At 41.7% G+C, this 27,733-nt stretch overlaps 1 protein-coding gene across 4 annotated transcripts in view; it reads right to left on the bottom strand.

The window, feature by feature from the left end:
- The window catches only part of lgmn (legumain), a 62,018-nt gene that overhangs the window by 15,648 nt on the left and 18,637 nt on the right, over positions 1-27,733 (bottom strand). The window contains exons 1-9 of one of the 4 annotated variants that reach the window (XM_072271683.1): positions 21,917-21,991; positions 21,415-21,583; positions 19,060-19,157; positions 18,890-18,971; positions 17,902-17,987; positions 12,489-12,564; positions 10,566-10,628; positions 9,053-9,119; positions 795-913 (exon numbers count right to left, since the gene is read on the bottom strand). In XM_072271683.1, the coding sequence (XP_072127784.1) occupies positions 795-913; positions 9,053-9,119; positions 10,566-10,628; positions 12,489-12,564; positions 17,902-17,987; positions 18,890-18,971; positions 19,060-19,157; positions 21,415-21,561 (738 nt within the window). In that variant the 5' untranslated portion in view covers positions 21,562-21,583; positions 21,917-21,991. Of the gene's footprint in view, positions 1-794; positions 914-9,052; positions 9,120-10,565; positions 10,629-12,488; positions 12,565-17,901; positions 17,988-18,889; positions 18,972-19,059; positions 19,158-21,414; positions 21,584-21,830; positions 21,850-21,916; positions 21,992-27,733 lie in introns of those variants that run through there. The other 3 variants (XM_072271694.1, XM_072271664.1, XM_072271674.1) reach the window with 3 other exon arrangements.

The following is a 27,733-nucleotide window of genomic DNA, read 5'->3' on the forward strand; positions in this document are numbered from 1 at the left end:
TCTCACTTATAATGGATCTTCTAATTATCCCCTAGAATGTCTTCAGAGCAAGACCTTTCATGAGACAGTGAATCACTGCAGCTTCAGTTTTCATATCAAGACAAAATTCATTTCCCTGTTATTTACACCGACCACTGTTCTATGGAATATTGCTAATTGGAGTTATTTAATGCCTACATTTTCAGACATCACCATGTTAGTTCTATTTCAGCAAATCAGTGTTTATTCCAAAATCCTGACAATGAGATTTACAAACATATAAATAAAAGATTGACGCAAATGTTGCCAGTAGCTGAGGGCCCGAGTTATAGGGAGAGGCTGGGCAGGTTAGAAGACTAGGGTTGGCCTTAAAGAAGTATAGGTATGATAAATGCACCCAGTCTTTTTCCTCATTGAAAGGGGATCAAATATTAAAAAGCATAGGTTTAAGGTGAGAGGGAAAAGATTTAAAAGGGACCTAAGGGGTAACTTCTTCATGCAGAGGACAGTGTGCATATGGAATGAGCTACTGTAGGAAGTGGGTAAGGCATGTACCATAACGATCAAAAGACATTTTGACAGATACATGCACACGTTTAGGGGAATATGGCCCAAATGCAGACAAGTGGATCTAGCTTAGACAGGGATCTTGGTTGCCATGAACAATCTGGATCTTTGCATGCTGTGTTATTCTACAACTATGACATATGGGTTAGATCCCAATTATTAATGCTGCTAAGTGAAAGCCAAACATTACAAGGAATTAAGTCAACTATAAACAAATAATATGGTAATATTTAAGTTTTTCTACATACCGCGTCAGAGTCTTCCATCCACACAACACTGTATACATCACCCAAGTAGGTATTTCTAAGTTCATCATAATAACAAGCGTAAGAGGACTCCTCTGGATTGGCAGCAGTAGTGGCAAACACTGTAATTATAAGTAGTAGAGTTCAATAGACTAGGGAGTAGTGATCAAATTTAAAATGTCAAGTTTCTTTATTTTTGACAAACATTGATGGGACATTTTACATGAGCTGTGCACATTAGTTTTAATGCCAAGACAAGTACAAGTTGACACTGTTAAACAAATTATTTATGGCTAAAGTTTGAGTTATCTCACTTTTATCAGCTCCATTTATACAACTTCTGTAGAATACAGCCATGGTACTTGACAGGGAAGAAACAGTCACTAAATATTAGTCTAGCACACAAACTTGAGGGAAATTTGAAATCACAGTTTTGAGGGAACTGCAGGACTGGAAAAAGACAATATTAAGTATATTAAAAACAGAAATAAAAAGCACCATGTTGCAGAATTATAAAACAGGACATCAAGACAAGCAAATTCTCTGTGTAACGCGCTGTAAGGATTCACTGCCAATGTAATGGCTCCTCTGTAATGTTCACTGCTGAGGTAACGGTTTCTCCGTAGCAGCAATGTTTGGGTTATAGCTGGAGATAACAGGACTCTGGTATGCATGTTAGCCAATCGGAGATTGTTGCTCTGTCTTGTGAATCTGGAAGGCTGTTTTTTTGTGGTCTTTGTCGAGGAGAGATGAAGAGGGAAGACACGTGTGGAGAGAGCTGGTAGACCACCGGACGGAGTGGACTGGGATCTGAGGGTCCGAAGGTTGGCAATGCTCGGAGGAAATCGATGGTGGAAGAATGACGACTGAGCGAGCTCCAACGTGAACTTTTGACTTTTCCTTGAATTGGGCCCTTTTTTTATTTTCATTACTAACCCTATATTCAGATTAAGATTCACAAAGTTCAATCATTTAATTGCATATGGTGTACTGTCTGATATTTTGTGTTGTGAGTTTGTAACTGGGCGGTACGTTACACAGCATCCACACAAACGTGATTTTCCAGTTTGGCGGGGCCAAAAGCTGTTTCCTATTGAGCTGGGCAAGCCTGAGGGTTACATTGGGATAGAACAAAATTCAAATTCCAATAGAATAAAATGGAGCTTGATGGTCAGAAGGCAGAATTTTTAGAGAATTGAGTCTAATGCCTTATTAAGCATTGGATGGTATACAATACAGTTCATTGGCAAAGCAGAACTGAAGATCAAGCTACTGCTACACAGGAGCTGTGGAGATTGGGTCACCATAAGTAAAACAAAATAAAGGATGGCAATGGGCGGGAATATATTTAAAGTTTTGTACTGTAGGTAACAGATTCAACAGTTTGAATGAAGAGGCCACAGGAACATTCATGTGTGTACAGTACATAGATTTCTCAGCTACTTTGCACCATAAGGACCATGATCTTAACCTCCCTGAGAAATGAAAGTTGGAAGTAGACTTTGCCTCCTTCATAGGAAAAACTCTAAAATATTGCTACTGAGTAATACACCAATTCAGCTCCTCTTCCAAAGAAGAAACTTACAATAGTCCTTGAGCACTACAGCACAGAAACAGGACTTTTGGCCCATCTAGTCCATGCTGAACTATTATTCTGCATAGTCCCATCAACCTGCACTTGGAACGCACCCCTCCATATCTCTCCTATCCACCATTAAAGAGTCCAATCACCCAGGACATGCCCTTTTCTCATTGCTACCATCAGAAGGGAGGTACAGAAGCCTGAAGGCACAAACGCAATGATCAGGAGTAGTTTCCTCCCCTCTACCATCACAAGAGCTGAATGGGCATTGGAGAATGGACAGTTCTGAATGGGTATTCAGGTCAAATATGATGACAGAATATAGTATTAATGGTAAGACTCTTGGCAGCATGGAGGATCAGAGGGATCTTGGGGTCAGAGTCCATAGGACACTCAAAGCTGCTGCACAGGTTGACTGTGTGGTTAAGAAAGCATACGGTGTATTGGCCTTCATCAATTGTGGGAATGAGTTTAGGAGCAGAGAGGTAATGTTGCAGTTATATAGGACCCTGGTCAGACCCCACTTGGAGTTCTGTGCTCAGTTCTGGTCGCCTCACTACAGGAAAGATGTGAAAACCATAGAAAGGGTGCAGAGGAGATTTACAAGGATATTGCCTGAACTGGGGAGTATGCCTTATGAGAATAGGTTGAGTGAACTTGGCCTTTTTTCCTTGGCGTGACGGAGGATGAGAGGTGACCTGACAGAGGTGTACAAGATGATAGAGGCATTGATCGTGTAGATAGTCACAGGCTTTTTCCCAGGGCTGAAACGGCTAACACGAGAGGACACAGTTTTAAGGTGCTTGGAATTAGGTGCAGAGGAGATGTCAGGGGTAAGTATTTTACGCAGAGAGTGGTGAGTGCGTGGAACGGGTTGCTAGCAATGGTGGTGCAGGCGGACACGACAGGGTCTTTTAAAGAGACTTCTGGACAGGTATATGGAGATCAGAAAAATAGAGGGCTATGGGTAACCATAAGTAATTTCTCATGTAAGGACATGTTCAGCACAGCTTTGTGAGCTGAAGGGCCTGTATTGTACTGTAGGTTTTCTATGTTTCTATGTCACTGAACCCATGAGCTCTACCTCACAACTTGTTTTTCCCCCTTTTTGTGTTACTTATTTAATTTAACTTTTTAAATATGTCTATTTCCTGTAAATTGAACAGTTTTTATGTATTGCAATGTAGTACAAATTTCACAACATATGCCAGTGATATTAAACCTGATTCTGATTCCTGTCTGTGTACTTTTCCAAATTTTTCACAATGTGTGAATCGAACCTGTGTCTACTATATCCCGAGCAGCCTGTTCCACACCCCACCAGCCCGAGTGAAGAAATTCCCCTCAGGTTCCCCTTAAACATACCACTTTTAACCCTTGTACGTTTCTCCATGTAACCTTTCACACCCCGACTAATCAAGTATCTCTCAGTCTCCGCCTTACATACACCTAATGACTTGGCCTCCACAGCTGTCTGTTGTAACAAATTCCACAGATTCACCACCCTCTGGCTAAAGAAATTCCTCAGTTACATTCTAAATGGACATCCCTCTATTCTGAGGTTGTGCCTTCTGGTTCTACACTCTCCCACCATAGGAAACATCCTCACCATGTCCACTCTATCAAGGCCTTTCACCATTTGATGAGATCTCTTCTGATCCCCACTGGATCATCTCAATTCCAGCAAGTACAGGCCCAGAGCCATCAAATGCTCTTCATACGATAACCCATTCATTCCTGGAATCATTCTCATGAATCTCCTCTGAGCCCTCTCCAATTTCAGCACATCCGTTCTGAGATATGGGGTCCAAAACTGCTAACTGTACTCTGCGAGATCTCACTAGTGCCTTATAAAGCTTCAGCATTACATCCTCGCTTTTATAGTCTAGTCCTCTTGAAATGAATGCTAACATTGCATTTGCCTTCCTTATCACCGATTCAACCTGCAAGTTAAACTTTAGGGAATTCTGTATGAGGACTCCCAGGTTCCTTTGCACCTCAGATTTTTGAATTTTCTCCCCATTTAGAAAATAGTCTTCACTTTTGTTCCTTCTGCCAAAGCGCATGACCTAACTTTTTGACACTGTATTCTACCTGCCACTTCTACACTTATTCTCCTAATCTATCTAAGTCCTTCTGCAGTTTCCTTGCTTCCTTAACACTACCTGCCCCTCCACCTATCTCCATATTGTCTGCAAACATAGCCATAAAGCCATTGATTCCATCATCCAAATCATTGACATATAACACAAAAAGCAGTCCAACACTGACCACTCCAGAACACGAGTCACCAGCAGCCAACCAGAAAAGGCTCCCACTCTTTGCCTGCTACCAATCAGCCAATGCTCTATCCATGCTAGAATCTTTCCTATATTACCACAGGCTCATAGCTTGTTAAACAGCCTCACGTGTGGCACCTTGTCAAAGGCCTTCTGAAATTCCAAGGACACAACATCCACCGATTCTCCTTTGTCTATCCTGCTTGTTATTTCTTCAAAGAATTCCACCAGATTTGTCAGGCAAGATTTTCTCTTAAGAAAATCATGCTGCCTATGGCCTACTTTGTAATGTGCCTCCATGTGCCCTGAGATCTCATCCTTAATAATCGATTCCAACATCTTCTCAACCACTGAGGTCGGACTAACTGACCTTTAATTTCCCTTCTTCTACCTCCATCCTTGAAGAGTGGAGTGACATTTGCAATTTTCCAGTCCTCCAAAACTATGCCAGAATCCAGTGATTCTAAAAAAAATAACTTATGCCTCCATAGTCTGTTCAACTACTTTTTTCAGAACTTTGCAGTGTAGTCCATCAGCTCCAGTTGACTTATCTATCTTCAGACTTCTCAGCTTCCCAAGCACCTTCTCCCTAGTAGTAACAATTACACTCACTTCTGCCCCTGACACTCTCAAACTTCTGGCATACTGCTGGTGTCTTCCACACCGAAGACGGATACAAAACACTTATTTAGGTCATCCGCCATTTCCTTGTCCCCCTCCTTTACTACTTCTCCAGCATCATTTTCCAGCAGTCAAATTTCTACTCTCACCTCCTTTACCCTTTGTAGCTGAAAAAAAAATTGTTATACTCTAATATTATTGGCTAACTTACCTTCATATTTTCCCCCCCTTACGGCTTTTTACTTGCCTTCTGACGGCTTTCAAATGCTTCCCAATCCTCTAACCTCCCACTAATTTTTCCTCTACTATATGCCCTCTCTTTTGGTTTTATGTTGTTTTTGACTTCTCTTGTCAGCCACAGTTGCGTCACCCTGCGTTTGGCATACTACTTCTTTGGGATGTACCTATCCTGCACCTTCCGTATTTCTCCCAGAAACTCCAGCCATTGCTGCTCTACCATCACTCCTGATAGTGTCCCTTTCCAATCAACCTTGGCCATTTCTTCTCTCATGCCTCTGTAATTCCCTTTACTCCTCTGTACTATTGATACGTCTGACTTTAGCTTCTCCCCTCAAATTTCAGGGTGAATCTTATGATCACCGCCTCCTAAGGACTCCTTTACCTTAAGATCCCTAACCAAATCCGTTTCATTACACACACCCAATCCAGAATAGCCTTTCCCATCATGGGCTCAACCATACACTACTCTAAGTAGCTTTCTCATAGGCATTCTACAAATTCCCTCTCTTGGAATCCAGCAACAACCTGATTTTCCCAACTTACCAGCATATTGAAATCCCCTATGACCATCATAAAATTGCCCTTTTGGCATGTGTTTTCTACCTCCAATTGTAATTTGTAGCCCACATCTTGCCACTGTTCAGAGGCTGTGTATAACTCCCATCAGGGTCTTTGTACCCACAAGGATTTGACATCTTTCTATCCCGTCACCACTTTCTAATGATTTGATATCAGTTTTTACCAACGGAGCCAGCCCACCCCCTCTGCCTACCTGTCTGTCCTTTCGGCACAAGGCGTTAAGCTCACAACTTCTTCCAGCCACAGCTCAATGGTGCCAACAACGTCAAATCCCTACCACTCTCTCACTACGCTACAAGATCATCCACCTCGTTCCATAAACTGCATGCAAATGTTACCACCTTCAGTCCTCTATTCATCACCCTTTATCATTTCCACCCACGTTACACCACAACTCATCCCACTGACAGCAATTTTGCCCTATCATCTGCCTGTCCTTCCTGACAGTCTCACTACACGCTGCCTCTGCTTGTATACCAAATGCTTCAGCCTCAGCCCTATCACTCAGTTTCCCATCGCCTTGCTAAATTAGCTTAAACCTTCCCCAACAGCTCTAGCCTCTTTCCCTCTCCTGACAGTCACCCAGGTACCTGCCCCCTGTAACTTAGGGGTGAATACCTCCCTGTAGCTCCTATACCTCACCTCCTCAGTTTCCCATATAAGGCAAAGGTCATCGAGCTGCAGCTCCAGTTCCTTATCACGCTCTCTGAGAAGCTGCAGATGTGGTCATTCAGGAGGCTAGAAGTCTCCCAGAATTCCCACATCTCTCACACAGAACAAAACACAGGCCCTGGAGCCATTCTCATTGCACTAAGAATGAAGAAGTAGCAGATTACCTCATCGAAGCCTGTTGAGCCAAAGCCTCCCCACTCTAACACTGGTCCACTCACACAATGGTTGCTCCACATGTCCCTAACTTATTTTTATTTGCCCTTGCTAATGAATTGTGTTTCAACTGGGCTGCTGGAAAAAGCCAAAAGCTTGTGAATGGTCCTTTTTAAAATCTCTTGCCCCAACCTGTGTGTAGCCTTCTCTCGCTATCTGATTGAGCCAAAACTTTCTCAAACTCATTTTTCCAGTTCTGGTGAAAGATTGTGAACCTGAACAATCCTGTTTCTCTTTCCTCCTGAAATGGTGAGCATTTCTAGTATTAAAAATACTTCTCCTTTCCTATTTTCAATATATGTAGTTTATAAAATTGAGAAATAGCAGAACCAGAGATATTATAGAGGCGTGTAGAAAAATCAAGCTGCAAGCAAACAATGTTAAAATAATGAAAGCTGCTCTATTCTTTGATGGAGTTGATGAAGATTAGGGGAAAAAAATGGAGCTACATCAAATAACACCTTCATAAGTGCATGCAGGTGATATCAGAAGATGATGAATTGGTGATCTTTTTACAATTTAAATAGAAAAATAATTTTGTAATTTTGTTTTGCATTTGAAGGCTGAAAGATCTGATAAGTCTGAAGGACTAATGAAGAACAAAAAGGTGAAACCAGGATGTATGGAAATGGCCATTTAAGTGGGGAAAAAACACAATCAGAACAGGAAGATATTATTAGGTGATAATACTCTAACAAAATAATGTATTATTTCTAACTTCCATTTCAACTTCTTGAGGATGAAACTATGAAAATGGACAAGGGAGAGCCAGGGGATGTAGTGTACCTGCACTTTCAGAAAGCCTTTGATAAAGTCCCAAATAGGAGATTAGTGGGCAAAATTAGGGCACATGGTATTGGGGGCAGAGTACTGAAATGGATTGAAAATTGGCTGGCTGACAGAAAACAAAGAGTAGTGATTAACGGGTCCCTTTCGGAATGGCAGGCGGTGACCAGTGGGGTACCGCAGGGTTCAGTGCTGGGACCGCAGCTGTTTACAATATATATTAATGATTTAGATGAGGGAAATAAAAGTAACATTAGCAAATTTGCCGATGACACAAAGCTGGGTGGCAGTGTGAAATGTGAGGAGGATGTTATGAGAATGCGGGGTGACTTGGACAGGCTGGGTGAGTAGGCAGATGCATGGCAGATGCAGTTTAATGTGGATAAATGTGAGGTTATCCACTTTGGGGTAAGAACAGGAAGGCAGATTATTATCTAAATGTAGTCAAGTTAGGAAAAGGGGAAGTACAATGAGATCTAGGTATTCTTGTACATCAGTCACTGAAAGCAAGCATGCAAGTACAGCAGGCTGTGAAGAAATCTAATAGCATGCTGGCCTTCATAATAAGGGGAATTGAGTATAAGAGCAAAGAGGTCCTTCTGCAGCTGTACTGGGCCCTGGTGAGACCACACCTGGAGTACTGTGTGCAGTTTTGGTCTCCAAATTTGAGGAAGGATATTCTTGCTATTGAGGGAGTGCAGCGTAGGTTCACAAAGTTAATTCCCAGGATGGCGGGACTGTCATATGTTGAAAGATTGGAGCAACTGGGCTTGCATACTCTGGAATTTAGAAGGCTGAGAGGGGATCTTATTGAAACATATAAGATTATTAAGGGATTGGACACGCTGCAGGCAGGAAGCATGTTCCCGCTGATGGGTGAGTCCAGAACCAGAGGCCACAGTTTAAGAATTAGGGGTAGGCCATTTAAAACGGAGTTGAGGAAAAACTTTTTCACCCAGAGAGTGGTGGATATATGCAATGCTCTGCCCCAGAAGGCTGTGGTGGCCAAGTCTCTGCATGCTTTCAAAAAAGAGATGGATAGAGCTCTTAAAGATAGTGGAATCAAAGGTTATGGGGATAAGGCAGGAACTGGATACTGATAGTGGATGATCAGCCATGATCACAGTGAATGGCGGTGCTGGCTCGAAGGGCCGAATGGCCTACTCCTGCACCTATTGTCTAAAATTAAATCAATAAATTAAACAAAACCTTAGAAACCTTTTTGACACCAATTTTAATTTTAAGCTTTTGCCTTGACTGCAAGCGATAACGTGCTATAATTATCATACCATTAATGTCTTCTGGCAGGTCCACCATCATTGATCCTGACTCACAAGCTTCAATGTAAAACACCATCTGTGGAAGCAGTTTAATGGACCATTAAACGTGAGATACAGCAAACACAGCTTACTACTTCTCATTAAATGTTGCTCTGGAAATTAGAAGAAGCATCTAAAGTCTCAATCCATTACTAATTTTGTAAATAACATTATTCTTTGCATTTCTGGTTAGATGCTAATTGCATTTCACTGGCTTTGTATCTGTACTCAGCACAATGACAATAAAGTTGAATCTAATCTAAATTGGAAAGCTAGAAGAAACTGTGTCGTACAAAAAATATATATAGTAATAGGAACCAAATTAAACCACAGGGAGTAAACTTATTCTAAGAAGTATTCTGAACATTGCACAAGCACTAGTCGCATAACATAACAAAGTCTGTGTACTTTGTTCTGCTTCTAACCAAAAAATAAGCATGTAACTGATAAAGTGCTCAAAATTATGGGACAAATACCCAGGAAACTGATTCATCCCAACATTCGATTTTACTTTGCTTTGCATTGTTTTATTCCAAGAGAGTAGAGTGGTACGTAATTAAAATTCCACCTAGTGCTTAAACTGGATGGGACCAATCACCGATTGTCTGCAGGGAATCCAGTGGGTGGAGCCATTAGCAATCGCAGAATGATTCAATCAGCGTTCAAAAAACATAGCTGTTAAAAATCATTTTATTTAAATACAGAAATTGCTAATAAGCAAAGGAAAACCTGGATGCTTAAGTTTGTTCAAAAACAATTACTATGGCTTTGATCCAACCAGAGATTAATATTGATGCTCACAGCTTCTACATGCAGGGGAAAAAAATTTACTTTGTAAATACTGCAATTGCAGCATGACATTAAAAAGGGAAATGCATCTCCTTCATTGTTGTTTATTTACTCTCACAAAGTTATACTGGCATTTACCTCAGAAAAATAGTAAAAAAAAAATCACACATATCTTTTTTGTTCAGATACTCTTAAGTACAAGCTACTTGCACAGGAGAAACAGTGCAAAATGAACAGAATGGCTATAACAAAAAGGTGCATTGCCTAGAAACTCCCTTTTGCAATCCAATAGTGCTAAGCAGTTGGAAAATATGACTCCCTCCTAATGGAACAATTTTGTGGCCATTTCTGAAAGTCTTTGTAAATAACAAGAAACAACAGAGCATCAGGGAATTTAAAGTGTAAGAGCAGCATTCTAAAGCTGCATTAGAGCTATATTAACTTGATGTAATTACACTTAAGTGTCCCTTATTGATTTCATTTGTAGAAGTAAAATAGGAAAAATGGAAATCTTAAGATTTTTTTAAAATCAATTCTCCTCTCCAGTAGTAATAGGTTGCTACGTAGCCTTGAGATTGGCTTTGCCACAAAGCATGTTTCTTTAAAAGGCAAACTTTTAACCCAAGTTGTAAATTTCCCTTCATTCCCTTCCCCAGCCTTCTCGGCCTGTTGAAATTCTGGAAGCTGATAGTACCTTAGCATATTTCTTATGCCTGTACATGTATTGGATGGTCCTCTGCAGGTCAGCCACATGAAGCTGAAAAGAATACAAATGTCATTAAATACTAATTAAATACTCTAAAACCAGAAACAAAAATCAAAACAGTGTGCAGAGGGTATAGAAGTATTTACACAAAATTTGTGTCCCTCCTCTCCCCACAACAGGACAGAACAAATTTTCCACCAAAGAAACTATGTGATACAAGTACTGTGCTCGGTTCTGGTCGCCTCACTACAGGAAGGATGTGGAAGCCATAGAAAGGGTGCAGAGGCAATTTACAAAGATGTTGCCTGGATTGGGGAGCATGCCTTATGAAAACAGGTTGAGTGAACTCGTCCTTTTCTCCTTGGAGCGACGGAGGATGAGAGGTGACCTGATAGGGTGTATAAGATGATGAGAGGCATTAATCGTGTGGATAGTCAAGAGGCTTTTTCCCAGGGCTGAAATGGTTGCCACAAGAGGACACAGGCTTAAGGTGCTGGGGAGTAGATACAGAGGAGATGTTAGGGGTAAGTTTTTTTTACTCAGAGCGGAGAGTGCGTGGAATGGGCTGCCAGCAATGGTGGTGGAGGCGGATACGATAGGGTCTTTTAAGAGACTTTTTGACAGGTACATGGAGCTTAGAAAAATAGAGAGCTATGAGGAAGTCTAGTAATTTCTAAAGGACATGTTTGGCACAACTTTGTGGGCCGAAGGGCCTGTATTGTGCTGTAGGTTTTCTATGTTTCTTTTATTTTGGTGTGTGCGTGCATGCACATCTGTGCATGTGCGTGCGTGCGTGATGTTGGCGGGACGATGTCTTTTTCATGCCTTTACAAGGCACGGAATGAGAGAGAGACTGTGTGGCGCGGCACTCCTCACACAGACAGTTCGCAGTATTTTTCCCTTTTATTTCACGAGGTCGAGTTGCGATCTTGACACTCAACCCGGCACGGATGGAAAGCATACTCGGGAGCGGCCCCGACTGGATTCGAACCCAGGAACCTTCGTTCCGGAGTCCGGCACTGATGTCAATGCACCACCAGCCAGCCCATGTTTCTAAGTCCAATTGATCACTTCAAACCTCCATCAAATAATACCGTCACAGATGTATGCAGGTGAAATCACAGGAAGAATTGGGGATTTTTTACTTTTTAAATAGAAAAGCAATTTTGTTTTGCATTTGAAGGCAACAAAACTGATTAAAATCTAGAACAAATTTAGGAAACTGGGATGTGTGGAAAAATCCATTAAAGTAAAAAACCACAATTGAAACAGGAAGACGCAAAATGCAAGATAACGTGATAGAAATACGCACTAGAGCACGCTGTGTTTACAATATAGGATCTGGATTCCTGAAAGTTCTTTTCCAAAGTTAAATGTGACTGAATTTAGGACCTATATGTAAACATTGCTACTGCGTGTTTTTGGACAAAGTCCTCTGGGAAAGTCATTAAGGGAACAAAACATTTAACATATATCAAGTCCACTGCACTCATTGTAAAACCAATCTATTCAGGCCCTTTCCCCTCACAGTTTTCAAGTAACTGAATCCCTTACGAGTCTAACCAAATCACTTCTAAAAGTCCTGCTTGACTTTCGTTCCATCATTCTGATAGATATCAAGTTTCCAATCACACCAATATAGAGCCAGCATTATTGTTAAGGCGATGAAAGTTGGAATGCCATAGGCCTGAAGAAATTGTGATCTTTTACATTTTGGTAGATTGAGTTGAATGCAACTGAGTAAACAGCATTTTGAACAGTTTAGGTCAGGGGTTCCCACCCTGCAGCCCACAGACCTCTCAGTTAATGGTATCAAAAAGCTTGGGAAACCCTGATTTAGACAATGAATATGATGAACACCTTTAATTTATGAATCAAGGGAATTAATAAAGTTTAGGCAAAGTTACTCACATCATCATTGGGAAATGCCAATATTCCATCTGCTCCATGATCAGCAAAATAAACAAATACGTGATCTTTAGGGCCACTACGAAAACAAACAGAACCTCAAGTCAGTCATCAGAGATGATCACCAGGCACAGCTCATAAAGCAAGGACAAGTCACTAAATAAAAAGCAGTTTTAAATGGGTGAAATTTCAACAAATATCCTTGATATTATTGGATAAAAATTAAGATTGTAAAATTATTCGAGATGATTTTGAATTACAAAGAGTTCAAATTTCAAAATAGGCTTCTATGAAAAGGCATAGTGTCAAAACTTCACCTGTTAGTTCCACGACTGTGCAAATACAACACAATAAACAGCTTGGGAACAAGAAGGCAACATAAAAACCAACTGTGAACAATTTAAACTATGAATGAATTTGTTCAGGATTTTACCTAGATGTTTTCAGTTCTCAATGTAAAGAACAGTGCACAATTACAAATAGTTGTAGCAATTCTGTGCTACTCAAAGTAAGCTGACGGAAGGTAGTTATCTACTGTATAAATTCACCAATAATACCACTGTTGCTGGCAGAATCTTAGATGCCAAAGAGGAGACACAGTGGAGTGAGTTGGGTCAGCTGATTGAATGGTGACCCAATAACCACCCTGCACTTAACAGCAGTAAGGCCAAGGAATTGATTACAGACTTCAGGAAGGGAAAGTTGGGAGGACACACACTAATCCTCATTGAAGGGTCAGCAAAGGAAAAGGTGAACAGCTTCAAATTTCTAGACATCAATGCCTCAGAGGATCTATCCTATCCTAGGCCAATCTCATTGATACAATCACGACAAAGGCACACCAGCAGCTATACTTCATTAGGAGTTTGAGGAGATTGGCATCTCACCAACGACTCTTAATAAATTTCTGCAGATGCACTGTGGAGAGCATTCTGACTGATTGCTTTTCCGGCTGGTACAAAGGCGCCAATGCAAAGGATTCTAGAGTATTCAGAGGGTTGTCGTCTCAATCAGCTCCCTCAAGGGCACAAGCATCCCCACAATCAAGGACATCTTCCAAAGGCAGTGACTCAAGGCGGCAGCATCCATCATTAAGGACCCTCACCATCTAGGACACGCCCTCTTCTCATTACTACCATCAAAGAGGAGGTAAAGATTAGCTTTATTTGTCACAAGTACATCAAAGCACAGTGAAATACATCTTTGGTGGGGTGGGGGAGGAGAAGAAGAGGGAGAGAAATACGTGCTTGGCGTTGGGATCCTATTGGTGATGGCTGAAGTTCTGGAGAACTACCTGCTGGATGCCGAGGCTGGTGGATGGTAGGTGAGGACAAGAGGAACCCTATCCCTGGTAGGGTGGTCGGAGGATGGGTTAAGGGCAGGCATGCATGAAATGGAAGAGGACAGCATTGATAGTGGAGGAAGGGAAGCCCCTTTCTTTGAAAAAGGAGGACATTTCTTTGTCCTAGAATGGAAAGCCTCACCCTGACAGCAGAAGTGGCAGAAACAGAGGAATTGAGAAGGGGATTGCTTTTTTTTTTTTTTTTTTTTTAAAAAAACAACAAGTAATAGGTTGGGTGGAGGTATAGTCCAGGTAGCTGAGAGAGTCCGTGGATTGATAACAGACATCAGTAGATAAGCTATCTCCAGAGATCACAACAGTGAGATCGAGAAAGAGGAGGCAGGTGTCAGAAATGGACCAGGTAAATTTGAGGGCAGGGAGGAAGTTGGAGGCAAAGTTGGTGAAGTCAATGAGTTCAGCATGGGTGCAGGAGCAGCACCAATGTAGCCGATGTAGCGTAGAAGTAGGGGACGGACACCAGTGTAGGCTTGGAACACTGACTGTTCCACGTAGCCGACTAACAGGCAGGCATAGCTGGGACCCATGCACGTGCCCCATGGGTACACCTTTTGTTTGAAGGAAGTCGGAGGAGCCAAAGGAGAAAATATCAAGAGTGAGGACAAGACAGAGGAGACTGGTGGTGGAGGTGAACTGGTTGGATCTGGTGTGCAGAAAGAAAAAAAGAGACTTTGAGGCCTTATTGGTGGGGGATGAAGGTGTATAGGGATTGGATATCCATAGTGAAAATAAGATGATGGGGGCTGGGAACCTGAAGTCATTGAAAAGATCCAGAGTGTGTGAGATGTCACGGATGTAGGGAGGAGGGACTGACCTGGGGAGGCTAAATCAGCGTCGAGGTATGCAGGTATGAGTTCAGTGGGGCAGGAGCAAGCTGAAACAATGGGTCTACCTAGACAAGCGAGTTTGAGGATCTTGGGTAGGAGGTAGAAACGTGAGGTGTGGGGTGCGTGAACTATGAGGTTAGTGGCAGTGGATGGGAGGTTGGTGATGATGTGGGAGACAATGGCCTGGTGCTTCTTAGGAATCATTTTCGAGGGGTAGGTAAGAGGTGGTGTCTGGCAGTTGGCACTGCGCCTTAGGAAAGCAGAGGTCAGTACGTCAGACTACTACAGCACCCCCCCACCCCATCCGTGGGTTTGATGGTGAGGCGGATTAGTGCAGAGGGAGTGGAGAACAGTGCGTTCAGAAGGAGTGAGGCTGGAAAAGGAGAGAGAAGTGTTGAAGTCGAGATGGTTGATGCCTCGTCAGCAGTTGGCAATGCAAATGTCCAGAGAAGGCAGAAGACCAGAGTGGGGTGTCCAGGAAGAGGAAGGGGGTTGGAGATGGGAGAAGGGGTCATCGGCATGAGGTGGAGAGTCCTTTCCAAAGAAGTAGGCATGGAGACGGAGGTGGAGAAAGAAGAGCTCAGCATCATGGCAGTGTAGAACACACCGACAAAGGTGAGGCCCTTACTGAGGACAGCATGTTGTGCCTCAGAGGGGGAAGGTCAGATGGAATAGTGAAGACCTGGTAGAGATGAGAACTGGGATTGGGGGTGGGGGGGGGGGAGGGGTTGGTAGTGTCTGAAGAGAAGGGAAGTTTGGGGTGTTCATAGATGGTGGGGTGAGAGGAAGATAGAGTCTCCAAGGGCCCATGACTAATTTCATGACTAACGTCAGTAACAATATACCAGATTCTGAACCAGCTACCCACTACTAAACATTTATTTTTGCTCTTCCCAAAAATAAAATTATAGGCTGGATATTTTGGAGTGAACAACAACGTCCCTATGCAAACTGGAATTCTACCTCTCCAAAATAGTAATCGATTACTCACCAGGTGAAGTTCAATTTATAGTCCAAGTATTTATAGCTCTCTGCCCATGGTTTAGTTTGCCAGTGCATTGATTAATGCGTAAGTGATGTGCTCAAATTAATAATTCAGTAAAATACAGAAAGCAGGAATTTACAGGGCCAATATTTAAATAATGCTCCACTGTAGGGGAACATTGCATTTAGAAACATAGAAAACCTACAGCATAATACAGGCCCTTCGGCCCACAAAGCTGTGCTGAACATGCCCTTACCTTAGAACTACCTAGGAACAACCATAACCCTCTATTTTTCAAAGCTCCACGTATCCATCCAGGACTCTCTTAAAAGACTCTATCGTTTCTGCCTCCACCACCGCCGCCGGCAGCCCATTCCACGCACTCACCACTCTCTGCGTAAAAAACTCACCCCTGACATCTCCTCTGTACCTACTTCCAAGCACCTTAAAACTGTGCCCTCTTGTGCTAGCCATCTCAGCCCTGGGAAAAAGCCTCTGACTATCCACATGATCAATGTCTCTCATTATATTGTACACCTCTATCAGGTCACCTCTCATCCTCCGTCGCTCCAAGGAAAAAAGGCCGAGTTCACTCAACCTATTCTCATAAGGCATGCTCCCCAATCCAGGCAACATCCTTGTAAATCTCCTCTACACCCTTTCTATGCCTTACACATCCTTCTTGTAGTGAGGCGACCAGAATTGAGCACAGTAGCCCAAGTGGGGTCTGACCAGGGTCCTACATAGCTGCAACACTAGCTCTCGGCTCTTAAACTCGATCCCACAATTGATGAAAGCCAATACACCGTATGCCTTCCTAACCACAGAGTCAACCTGTGTAGCAGCTTTGAATGTCCTATGGACTCAGATCCCAAGATCCCTCTGATCCTCCACACTGCCAAGAGTCTTACCATTAATACTATATTCTGCCATCATATTTGACCTACCAAAATGAATCACCTCACACTTATCTGGGTTGAACTCCACCTGCCACTTCTCAGCCCAGTTTTGCATCCTATCAATGTCCCGCTGTAACCTCTAACAGCCCTCCACACTATCCACAACACCCCCAACCTTTGTGTCATCAGCAAATTTACTAACCCATCTCTCCACTTCCTCATTCAGGTCATTTATAAAAATCACAAAGACAAGAGGTCTCTGAGGCACACCACTGGTCCATGCAGAATATGACCTGTCTACAACCACTCTTTGCCTTCTGTGGGCAAGCCAGTTCTGAATCCACAAAGCAATGTCCCCTTGGATCCCATGCCTCCTTACAAGCCTTGCATGGGGTACCTTATCAAATGCCTTGCTAAAATCCATATACACTACATCTACGGCTCTATCTTCAATGTGTCTAGTCACATCCTCAAAAAATTCAATCAGGCTCGTAAGGCACGACCTGCCTTTGACAAAGCCATGCTGACTATTCCTGATCATATTATGCCTCTCAGGATCTTCTCCATCAACTTACCAACTACGGAAGTAAGACTCACTGGGTCTATAATTTCCTGGGCTATCCCTACTCCCTTTCTTGAATAAGGGAACCACATCCACAGCCCTCCAATCCTCCGGAACCTCTCCCGTCCTCATTGATGATGCAAAGATCATCGCCAGAGGCTCAGCAATCTCCTCCCTCGCCTCCCACAGTAGCCTGGTTTATGTCCCGTCCAGTCCCGCATTTATACTAGGTGAATGAAATATAATATGAACAATTCCAGAAATATCACCTGGTACATCAAGGGTGCATGAAGAAGCAGCAAGCTTAGCTGCTACCTCACAGATCCAGTGACCAGGGTTTGATCTTACTGTGGAGCTTGCATATTCTCCCTTTGACCACGTGGTTATTTCCTGGGCACTTTGCTTTCTTCCCACATCCCAAAGATATACTGGACTGTTATTCAGATACTGCCAATTAACACTAGTGTAGGTGGTTGGCAGGCACTGATCGGCGTGCGAGAAAGATGAGGTTATTGGAAAAGAAGGGCACAGGATAAGGGAAAAAGATTGAATTACCGAGCTGGCAGAGATCTGATGGACGGAATGGTCTCATTCAGTATCATAAAGTAGTACAAATAATGTGAAAGAGACAAGGCCATTATCATTATACACAGAAGAGCCAAATCTATTTTTAGTGAATTACTGATAGAAAGATCACAAATAGGAATGGAGACTGTATAGGACTGGTTAAAGACCTACATTTGTAGATCATCGAGACAAAATTAAACCCTGCCAAAGTATTACCTCTTCAAAACCTTGCCAGAACCTTTTCCTCTTACAGCTTCTTCATCTCCTCGGAGGACAGCCAAAAATACTTCTGGGGTCACATTCTGTATGGCAGTAATAGATAGAAAAGATAGAACTGAGTGGAAGAATTTACAATGCCTGCTTAATGCTGGCAATTTTCATTGCCCTTACAATGATCCCAAATCATTCATAACCTGTGAAGATGTTCACAGTTTAAAGAAGCAAGCTGAGAATGTATCCAAGGGACTCACAAAGAGAAATTAAATTCCCTACAGAGGTATTGATTAGGAGACAGGTTTTGACCAGGACACTCTCCAGCCATCCTTTTAAGTCCAATTGAATGAAAAGACAGGTTTAATGCCACATCCAAAAGCACAATGTTCCATTTTCAAACATAAGTGAGAAATTGTATCACCGAGTTCAAGACTGACTCAGATGGGCAGGAAGAATATTACATCCAAGGGGATGAATATCACGCAAAGTGTTTATGAAAAAGGTGGGCTTAAGATTGATGGATAGACATAGATTGATGGACTCCCGTTCTCAGAAGGATCACAGCCACTGGGGCAATGCCATTCCTATGATGAGCAATTTGGTACCCAGGAAGGTTGCTCAACTTACTCTTTGTTGAGAGTCAAGTACAATATACAATATGACCATTTGAAAATTTACTGCATTCACAGATAATTTTGCAATTCCTATCATTCAAAGCAGAGCAACTAAGTTCTCAAGTTCAATTGCAAACACTTTATTTGAACTTACAACACTTACAAAGTTTATTCCTATGTGGAAAGCTTTAAACCTTGAAAGATATTGAAAATTCCTTGTGTGTGTTTACTGTTCATATGCAAAGACATGCCAACATTTTGATATGATCACAATAATAATCAAGAGACAGTAAATATGTAACCTTAGACTATGAAAAGATTGAATGGGTATCCAACAGATATAAAGGAGAACTTCAAGCATAGTTCAAAATGGTTACCTCTTGAATGTAATCCTTGACCACACCTTTGTATACATCTGTGCCATGGGGTTTATTAATAATAATACCTGGTGTAGGGTTCCTGTCAAACAGGCAAAATAGACACAGGCTATCAATCGCTGTACATCCACATATGAAATTTCTGCAACTGTTCTTTTAAATACACTTACTCATCACTCTGGGCCAGGTCATCATACATCATGACAATAATTCGCTCATCTGGAATACCATGTGTGTGGACAATCTGGTATGCGTGGCATATATCTGCCTGGTAATGGTGCAAAAATCAGCCCCATTAGACATAAAACTTCAATTTTAAGATGCATAAAAATATAAATAGCACAACCATTATAGGTAGAAGAATATACAAATATATTATGTATGCATTCCTATATTAGTATATTCTAATATTTAATATGCTATTATACCCAATAATATGGGTACTAAATGTGTATGCTCCAAGAGTGGCAATGACATGATGAGTTGAGTTATTTTTCTGTGAGATAGAAAACCAAAGAAATTAAGGTACAACCTCAAGCTAACAGCAGGGTGAAGTAGTCTCCCAACACAAGTAACCGAGGGTTAATCCTTTACAATCTTCATCCTCAATTACAAAATAGAACAGCATAACTTGCAGGTTACAAACATGAGCACAAGATTAGACTGCTAATACGACACACACTCCCCTTCCGCTTGGCTGCCCAGTGAAAAACAGGGCACTGGCCTTATCTCAGAGTGTATGGCATACAGTTATCAATCTTCTCCAGGCATTAAAGATTAATCTGCAAAATACTACTGTTGGCTACCAGGGAAGGGATAAAGATCAAAGTGGCCTTTTCAGCAGCCACCATCCATCAAAACACAATAGTTTTACTTTGGAATATTCTGAGTAAGTAAGCAATGTCAGTAGCCTTTTTTTGGTAACGTTTGCCGTTTTCATATCGCCTGTCACTTTAATGGAAGAGGCTTGCTTGTGAAGGAGGACAATGAAGAACAAGCCTGCTGGAACAGGCAGCATCTGTGGAGATGGGAACCAAATGGTGAATCTGGTTAATGAACTGTCATCTCTAGGCTGGGGAAAGGGGAGGTTAGCCTGGGATATTAGATCATTTTTCTTCCCATGGATGCTTCCCAAATTTCTGATAATTCAACATTTTCTGTTGTGTTTCAGAATTCCAGCATCCTTTTTTTTTTGCATTTCAATCCTTGGTCTATTCTGGTCATTTTTCTCTTTCTCCACAGCGGCTGCTTGACCTGCTGAGCTTTCCAAACGTTATGTTTTACGTCGGATTTCCAGCAACTGCTGTGTTCTGTATCCAGTGGACTTGTTCTGCCTTCTCCCTTCTCGTTTTCTATCTATGCTTCCTACAGACAGATTGACTGCCTTCTGCATCCCCTCCAGATTAACATCCCCCGGCAGCATCCTCTCCAGGTTAACATCCCCATCTCTACTCTGTCATCCAGCTTTGTTTGATCCTGCCCTTAGCTCTCTGAAGTTCTACCAATCTCAACAAAATGCTATTGACTTGAAGCATTCATTCTAGTTTCTTTCTCCACAGACGTTGCCAGATCCAAGTATTAAAAGAATCTCCCTGTTTTTATTTGCTCTAGAAAAGTAATGTTTAAAATGCTAAGGTAACAGAAAACCTTCTATTTAAGCTAACATGTTTGTAAAAAGAATATCACACCATTTGTTTAAGCTACCACTCCTGATTTCCTCTAATGATAACTCTCTGCCTATATTCATTCTCACCAGCAACCATAGCTGCAAGTTTCAGAAGTGGTAGAATCATAACCAATTAGCCAGAGACATTCAGCCGGAGACTCATTCCACCGAGATGCAGCACAGAGCGTCATAGGAAGTCATTCCTGCCTGTGGCCATCAAACTTCACAACTTCTCCTTTGGAGAGTCAGACACCCTGAGCCAATAGGCTGGTCCTGGACTTATTTCCTGGCATAACTTACGTATTACTATTTAACTATTTATGGTTTTATTACTATTTATTATTTATGGTGCAACTGTAACAAAAACCAATTTCCCCCGGGATCAATAAAATATGACTATGACTATGAATTATACATCATGATATGGAAATACCTGACAAAATATTAGACTTTCCTTTATACATTTCAATGAAGAGTAGCAAGAATTACAGGCATACAAGCATAATGAGTGTTCAGAGGGGCCAAAAACCAAGACAAGAATTTTCCAAAGTGCTTCTTCAGCTTTTGCAAGCAAACATTAATATTTTAATTACTTGGTACTGAGACATGTTTGATTGGTTACACTGCATTGTATCAATCATTTCAGAAATACTTGGATGCAGTCCTACTGCTGTGTCTGATGCACATTTTTAGCAGGAAAGGCTAATTGAATACAATCCCAAAACTATAAGCTCCATTGAAAAACATGTCTAAATATCAGATTCAGTAGAAAAGGATAAAACTTCAACCATCACATAACTTGTTTACAGACTTCCTGGTTAACTTCATGTCACTATCTTTATTTAACATAATTTCATACCTGATGTCTGTAGTTATACCAGCCACTGGAGCCAGCAACAAGTACAACCCAATGGCGGCCTCCATTTTCCAGCTCTTCAAATGGGATGATATAGGCTTTAACCAAGAAATGGTTTAGTACTAATAATCCAATTGCCAGGTACTGCATTCTGCTGCTGTTCAGTTAACTGCTGATTTTTAAAACAAAAAGTACCAATTAATTTTGCTCACATATTAACAACAACTTTCAAAATGTAATCATTTCAGGAACAAGAAAGCAATTGACATAGAAGCAAGCTTTGTTTTAAAATTTATGTTGAACTTCTGAAATAGTTGTCAAATCAGAAGTTTTGTATGTATCATTTTTCCCCAATCAGACACAAATGTGAAATGCACCATCTCCAAACAAAACAATAAAATTTCCCAAAAAATCCCCACCTGCAAAATAACCAAATGTACAAGACGTTCTGGTAAAGAGGCCTTTCTAAATACCAACTGGTGCGGGTTCAAGATAACACACTTACTCCAGTCACTGCAAAGTCTTTTGGGAAAGAGGGAAAGACCACATTCAGAATCCTCTGCACAAGAGGGGTGCAACCTGTATATAAACTACTCAGACCTATCACACGTGGAATGTGTGTGAAACAAAATTAAGTCATGCTGACATAATGTGATTAAAATGGAATGATATGCCTTGCATGGTAAATGATAACCCGTAATATTTATAAAATTTGCAAACGTTGTGTAAGCACTTGTCAAAAAAATGCCTATGCAGACATATTACGGAAACATTGTCAGCATTGTTGCTGGGACTCCGCAGCTAGTATCAGCACACTGCTGATCAGAATGTGAGAATATCACACAAGGCGGCTGATGGATTTCAAGCTGGTTCAAAATGATAAGCAAACTCATTTCCAGAGCTTCTTGGTAAACAACAAAACTCAAGAGACCCAATGTACATTATGGTCTTCAAGGAGATGAAGATCACTCTCCAGTAGAGCAAAGGTCTGCATTTAAAAGCACAGCATTAACATCTTTGTTCTTTAGCAATGCCATTTGAAGTATTGCAAGCAGTTCTCCAAAGGCCATTTTTCTAACCAAGGACAGAGTTCAACTTGCAACACAACATCTGGTCAACTAACTGCCACTAAAGAACATTGTTTTAAATAAATAATGTCAATTCTATAGAATCATTTGATTTCCACTCAAACCCATCCTCCCTGATACTGACTTGATATCTATACCCTCAAATTGCACCAGTTCTAATGAAACAAGCACAGCCTTGCCAACCTCCCCTCTTAAACCTTCATAGCTCTGGCAACCACTTTACAAATCTCCGTACTGCTTTCTTCCCATGGAGTGATGCTCTGTACACTGTACTTCAGCTTTGATCCACATTGTGGTTTACGTAGTTCTTGTGTGGCAAAACGATTTCAACATAACGTGAGTAACTTTCCTTCCTATTCTCCAGTCCTTTGGTTGGTATCCTCTTTCCAAGCACACTGCCTCCCATTGCTCCAATCTGAATTCCATATGACACTTGGTGTCCCTCCTGACCATATTCCTGATATCATCCTGCACAGCACCGATGCCCCTTTCAATCCACAAACCATAGATCATTGTAGTTGTAGGAGCAAAATAAAAGGCCGAACAGAATTGGTGCTTGAAATAATTGGCAATGTATTTAAAAAAAACAGGAGACAAGTCAAAGCTGATCTACCCGAGCATGAATTTGATACAGCTTTTACATTTCCAGTTAATGAGATTCCTAGTAAAACTACATTTTGAAAAGAGAATGGTGGCTACAGAAACTCAATTAAGTAACAGACTAATAATAAATTTACTTTGGACTAAAAAGTGCATATGCCACCATATATAACCCTGAGATTCGTTTTCCTTGTGGGCATACTCAGTAAATCCAACATCCGTAATAGAATCAGTGGAAGGCCATACCCAACAGGACAGACAACCATCGTGCAAAACACAACAAACTGTGTAAATACAAAACAAAAAAAAATTATTATTACTTCATGAGAACATGAGATGAAGAGTCCTTGAAAGTGAGACTGTCAGTTGAGAGAACATCTCAATGATTGGACAAGTGAGGTGATCCCCTCTGCTTCAAGAGCCTGATGATTAAGGGGTAATTGCTGTTCCTGAAGCTGATGGTGCTGCGAGTCCTGAGGCTCCTGTACCTTCTTCCTATTGGCAGCAGCCAGAAGAGAGCATGGTCTGAGTGGAGCAGGTCCCTGTTGATGGGTACTGCTTTCCTGAGACAATGATCTGAGAGGACGTGCTCAATAGTGGGGAGGGTCCTACCCATGATGGACGGGGCCATATCCACTACTTTTTGTGGGATTTTCTGTTCAAGGGCAGTGGTGTTTCCATACCAGGCTGTAATGCAGCCTGTCAGTATACTTTCCACCACACATCTACAGAAGTTTGTCAAAACCTTGGTTGTCATGCCGAATCTTTGCTAACTTCTAAAGTACAGGCCCTGCCGTGCTTTCTTCGTAACTGCACTTACATCCTGATTGCAGTATGATTATCCACAGGTCCAATGGCAAAGCCAATTTTCTAATACAGCAATTGCTGCATGTTATAACATAATTAATGAAAGTTCTGAAACTTGATGTCGTCACTGTGCATTCCATCTCTCTCTTCTAGACCTTGTCTGTGGTTTCCCTGTTACAATTAGTACAACCCACATCCCAATATACTAATTATTAGCCCTCAATTATCTTTCCCCAACAACAAATAGGTTCATGACAGCATTCTACATTAAACTGGTACATTCCTTAGGCTAGCTCAAGACCTGCATTAATGCTATATCGTGGCTGTAAACTTTCCACTGGATTCTTAACCCAAAGGTCGTGGCAGTGGACAATGTGGGAAATTACCTTGATTTCTGCCAATACATGCAAGGATGACATTTGCCACAATCAAATGGCAAAGCAGAGTCAATGGTCTGAATGGTCTAAATCTGCTCCCATGTATTATGGGCAAAACAACAGTAGTAGGCTCTTGGCAGATTGAAGCCATGCCAGGTCTCTGTAATAACAATCTAACAAGTCCCACTGCCATGCTATTCCACCCTAACAGAAGAACAATGCCATATTTAAATATTTATCCAACTTCACTGACAACTGAGTTGCTTCTGTCATCTTTACAGGTAATGAATTGAAGATCCTACATAGAAGAACCTCCTGCATGATTTTCATGTCTTACACCAGTGGTTCCCAAACTTTTATTGGGTTACCACACCCTCGGCTTCCAAACCACATCCGTGATTACAATGCACAGTGAAAGAAAATAGGAACTGCAAATGCAAAGCAGAGGCAAATATTTGCAAAAAATATTCAGATCTATTTACAGCTACAAACACAATTTCTTTAATTACAGTAAAAAACAATTTTCAATTGTAGAACATATATTAGTAGTCCAGCTATTCAGAAATTTATTGCTTTTTCACCTTTCAATGAGACAATGGGCTTGGTTCACTGATATCAGCTTCTCAGCATCAGAATGATGTCACTCAGGAGTCTCAGATACCCACGTTCAGTAATTTGCAGTGGTTTGTTGGTTCGAAAGAAGTTGTGCGACTGCACTGAAACTGTGTTCCACTAACTAAGATGCTGGAAAGGCAATAAAGAAGATCCTGACCTTTTTCCACAGTGCAGGACAGCAGTTAGATATTTCTTTCTGCAACAAAATGTCTTGATACAATTGTTTAAACCTTGACTTCAGTTCAAAATCTTTTGTAGCAAAATCAGTTCTTCCTGTTAATTCCACACTTCAGGAATGGATTTATTACATAATCTGGAATCTTGATTGAGAGAAAATCCTGAAATTTCTCTGACATGTCTATGCATCTCACCCAGGTGGGCACAGTATGCTTGAAGATCAACATCTGGTATTCTTTCTTTCTCTTCCAAAGAGAGATTTGGAAATTGGAAAAGTTCGCAATGGCCAATGTTGCACTTAAATAGGGTTAACATGGACAGAAATGTGGAGATGACCGATTTGACTTTGACATAATTCACATCGTTTCCATGCAATCGAAGATTGATTTCATTAAACTTTGCAAATAATTCTGACAAATATGCACTGTCATGACTAATATTCTTGAGTTGATTACTGAATGAAGCATTTGAGTCTTCAAAGAATTTCATCACAGTTTCAAAAAGTGCCTCAGGCAGTTCCCTTTTGAGAGCCATCTAACCTCTGTGTACAACAGCAAGCATTCAAACTGCTCATCGCTTTCCATACAAAGCTCTCAAAATAGTCAAGAATTGAGACCATAGGACTTGATTTTATTTACCACTGTGATAACGGAATTTAATGATTTGTGCAGCTGATCACTTTGGTTTTTTTTTTGTGAATGGATGTTGTCTATGGATTATACAGAAAAAAACTGTAACTAAGTTAGACACAGCTTCCCCCCCCTCCCCAAGAAAGTAACTCCACGGTGGCATCCTGTCACGGGTGGTGCTCCGTCTGTTGCCTAAGCAAGAATGTTGAGTAGAATGTCCTTCTCTTTGAAAAATTGCTCAACAATCCAAAATATTCACTCCCCCTTCGTATCTGTTTCTGGTCTCCTGTAAACAAACAATTCTTGGGCCATGCTTTCACCTTTTATGAAGCAAACATAATCAAGAAGCAAAGACTCATTGCCTGGCAAAGTTGACATCCACACTCACCCCACCTTAACAGAGATAGAGTGCCCTTGTCTTCACTGATCACCCCATGAGCCTCCGTCCACCACCTTCAACAGAATCCTGCCACCAAACACATTATTACTTCCCCGCCACTCTCCACAGGGATCACCCCCTCCAGGATTCCCTTGTCCATTCGCCACTCCCCACTAATCCCCTCCTAGCACATATCCCTGTGAGAGCCATGCTACACCTGCCCATTTATCTCCTTCCTCATCTCCATTCAGAGCCCCAAGCAATCATTCCAGGTGAGGCAACACTCCACCTGCAAATTTGCTGGGGTCATCTATTGTATCCAGTGCTCCAGGCCTCCTCTATATTGGTGAGACGCCACATAAATTGAGGGACTCCTTTGTTGGGCAGCTCTGCTCCATCTGCCAAAAGCAGAATTTACTGATGGCCAATCATTTTAATTCCTATCCCATTCCCGTTCCAACATGTTGGCCTGTGGCCTCCTCTTCTGCCACAATGAAACCATTCTCACAGTGGAGGAGCAACAATTCATATTCCATCTAGGTTGCCTTCAAAGATGGCATGAACATCGATTTCTCCTTCTGGTCATTTTTTCCCTCCGTCTTCCTCTTCCTTCTATTCCCCACTCTGGCCTCTTACCTTTTCTCCTCACCTGCCTATCACCTCCCCCTAGTGCCCCTCGTTTTTCTTTTTCTCCCATGGTCCACTCTCCTCTCCTATCAGATTCCTTCTCCAGTTCTTTAACTTTTCCACCCACTTGGCTTCACCCATCGCCTTCTAACTAATCCTCTTTCCCCTCTCCCCACCTTCTACTTTGTCATCTTCCCACTTCCTTTTGTGTCTTGATGAAGGGTCTTGGCCCGAAACGTCAACTGTTTATTAATTTCCATAGATGCTGCCTGGCTTGCTGAATTCCTCCAGCATTTTACATGTGTTGATCACGGCCTATTAATTAAGTCCAACCTCAAGCACTGCGATCAATAAAGAGGAGAGTTATGACATTGTAGCTCAGACAAAACCTGCCTCTGCCTGAAGGTGCACACAGTGGGGCAGCTATAAATTGGTTCCACCATGGGCTAGAGATGAAGACCATTCAAAAGGGTAGATTCTGAACTTAACCCCATGAACTTAATGCCATACACTACACTCACTGGAATTGTGTCACTGCATGATCACAGTATGGGAATTGTACTAGATAACACTCTACTATGGTAGTCAGCGGCAACAATGCATGACCAGGCCCAGAAATAACACGATTTCTTCAGGCCAGATTTTTCATGATATGCCAATACAGAAGTGTCTCATTGCTTTTCAACAACTATAGTGTGCTTCAAGCAAAGTTTAAGAGAACAGAGGGCTAGCAAGAGATGAGGTGATTATGTGATCATTGTAATCAATTATGAGGCACTGAGGATCAAATGCTTATGTAAACCTCTGGTTCAGATTTTTACTGCTATAGAAACATAGAAAACCTACAGCACAATACAGGCCTTTCAGCCCACAATGCTGTGCCTAACATGTACTTACTTTAGAAATTACCTAGGGTTACCCATAGCCCTCTACTTTTCTAAGTTCAATGTACCTATCCAGGAGTCTCTCAAAAGACCCTATCGTATCCGCCTCCACCACCGTCACCAGCAGTCCATCTCACGC

The sequence above is a fragment of the Mobula birostris genome, chromosome 1, assembly GCF_030028105.1.
Source record: "Mobula birostris isolate sMobBir1 chromosome 1, sMobBir1.hap1, whole genome shotgun sequence".
NCBI lineage: Eukaryota > Metazoa > Chordata > Chondrichthyes > Myliobatiformes > Myliobatidae > Mobula > Mobula birostris.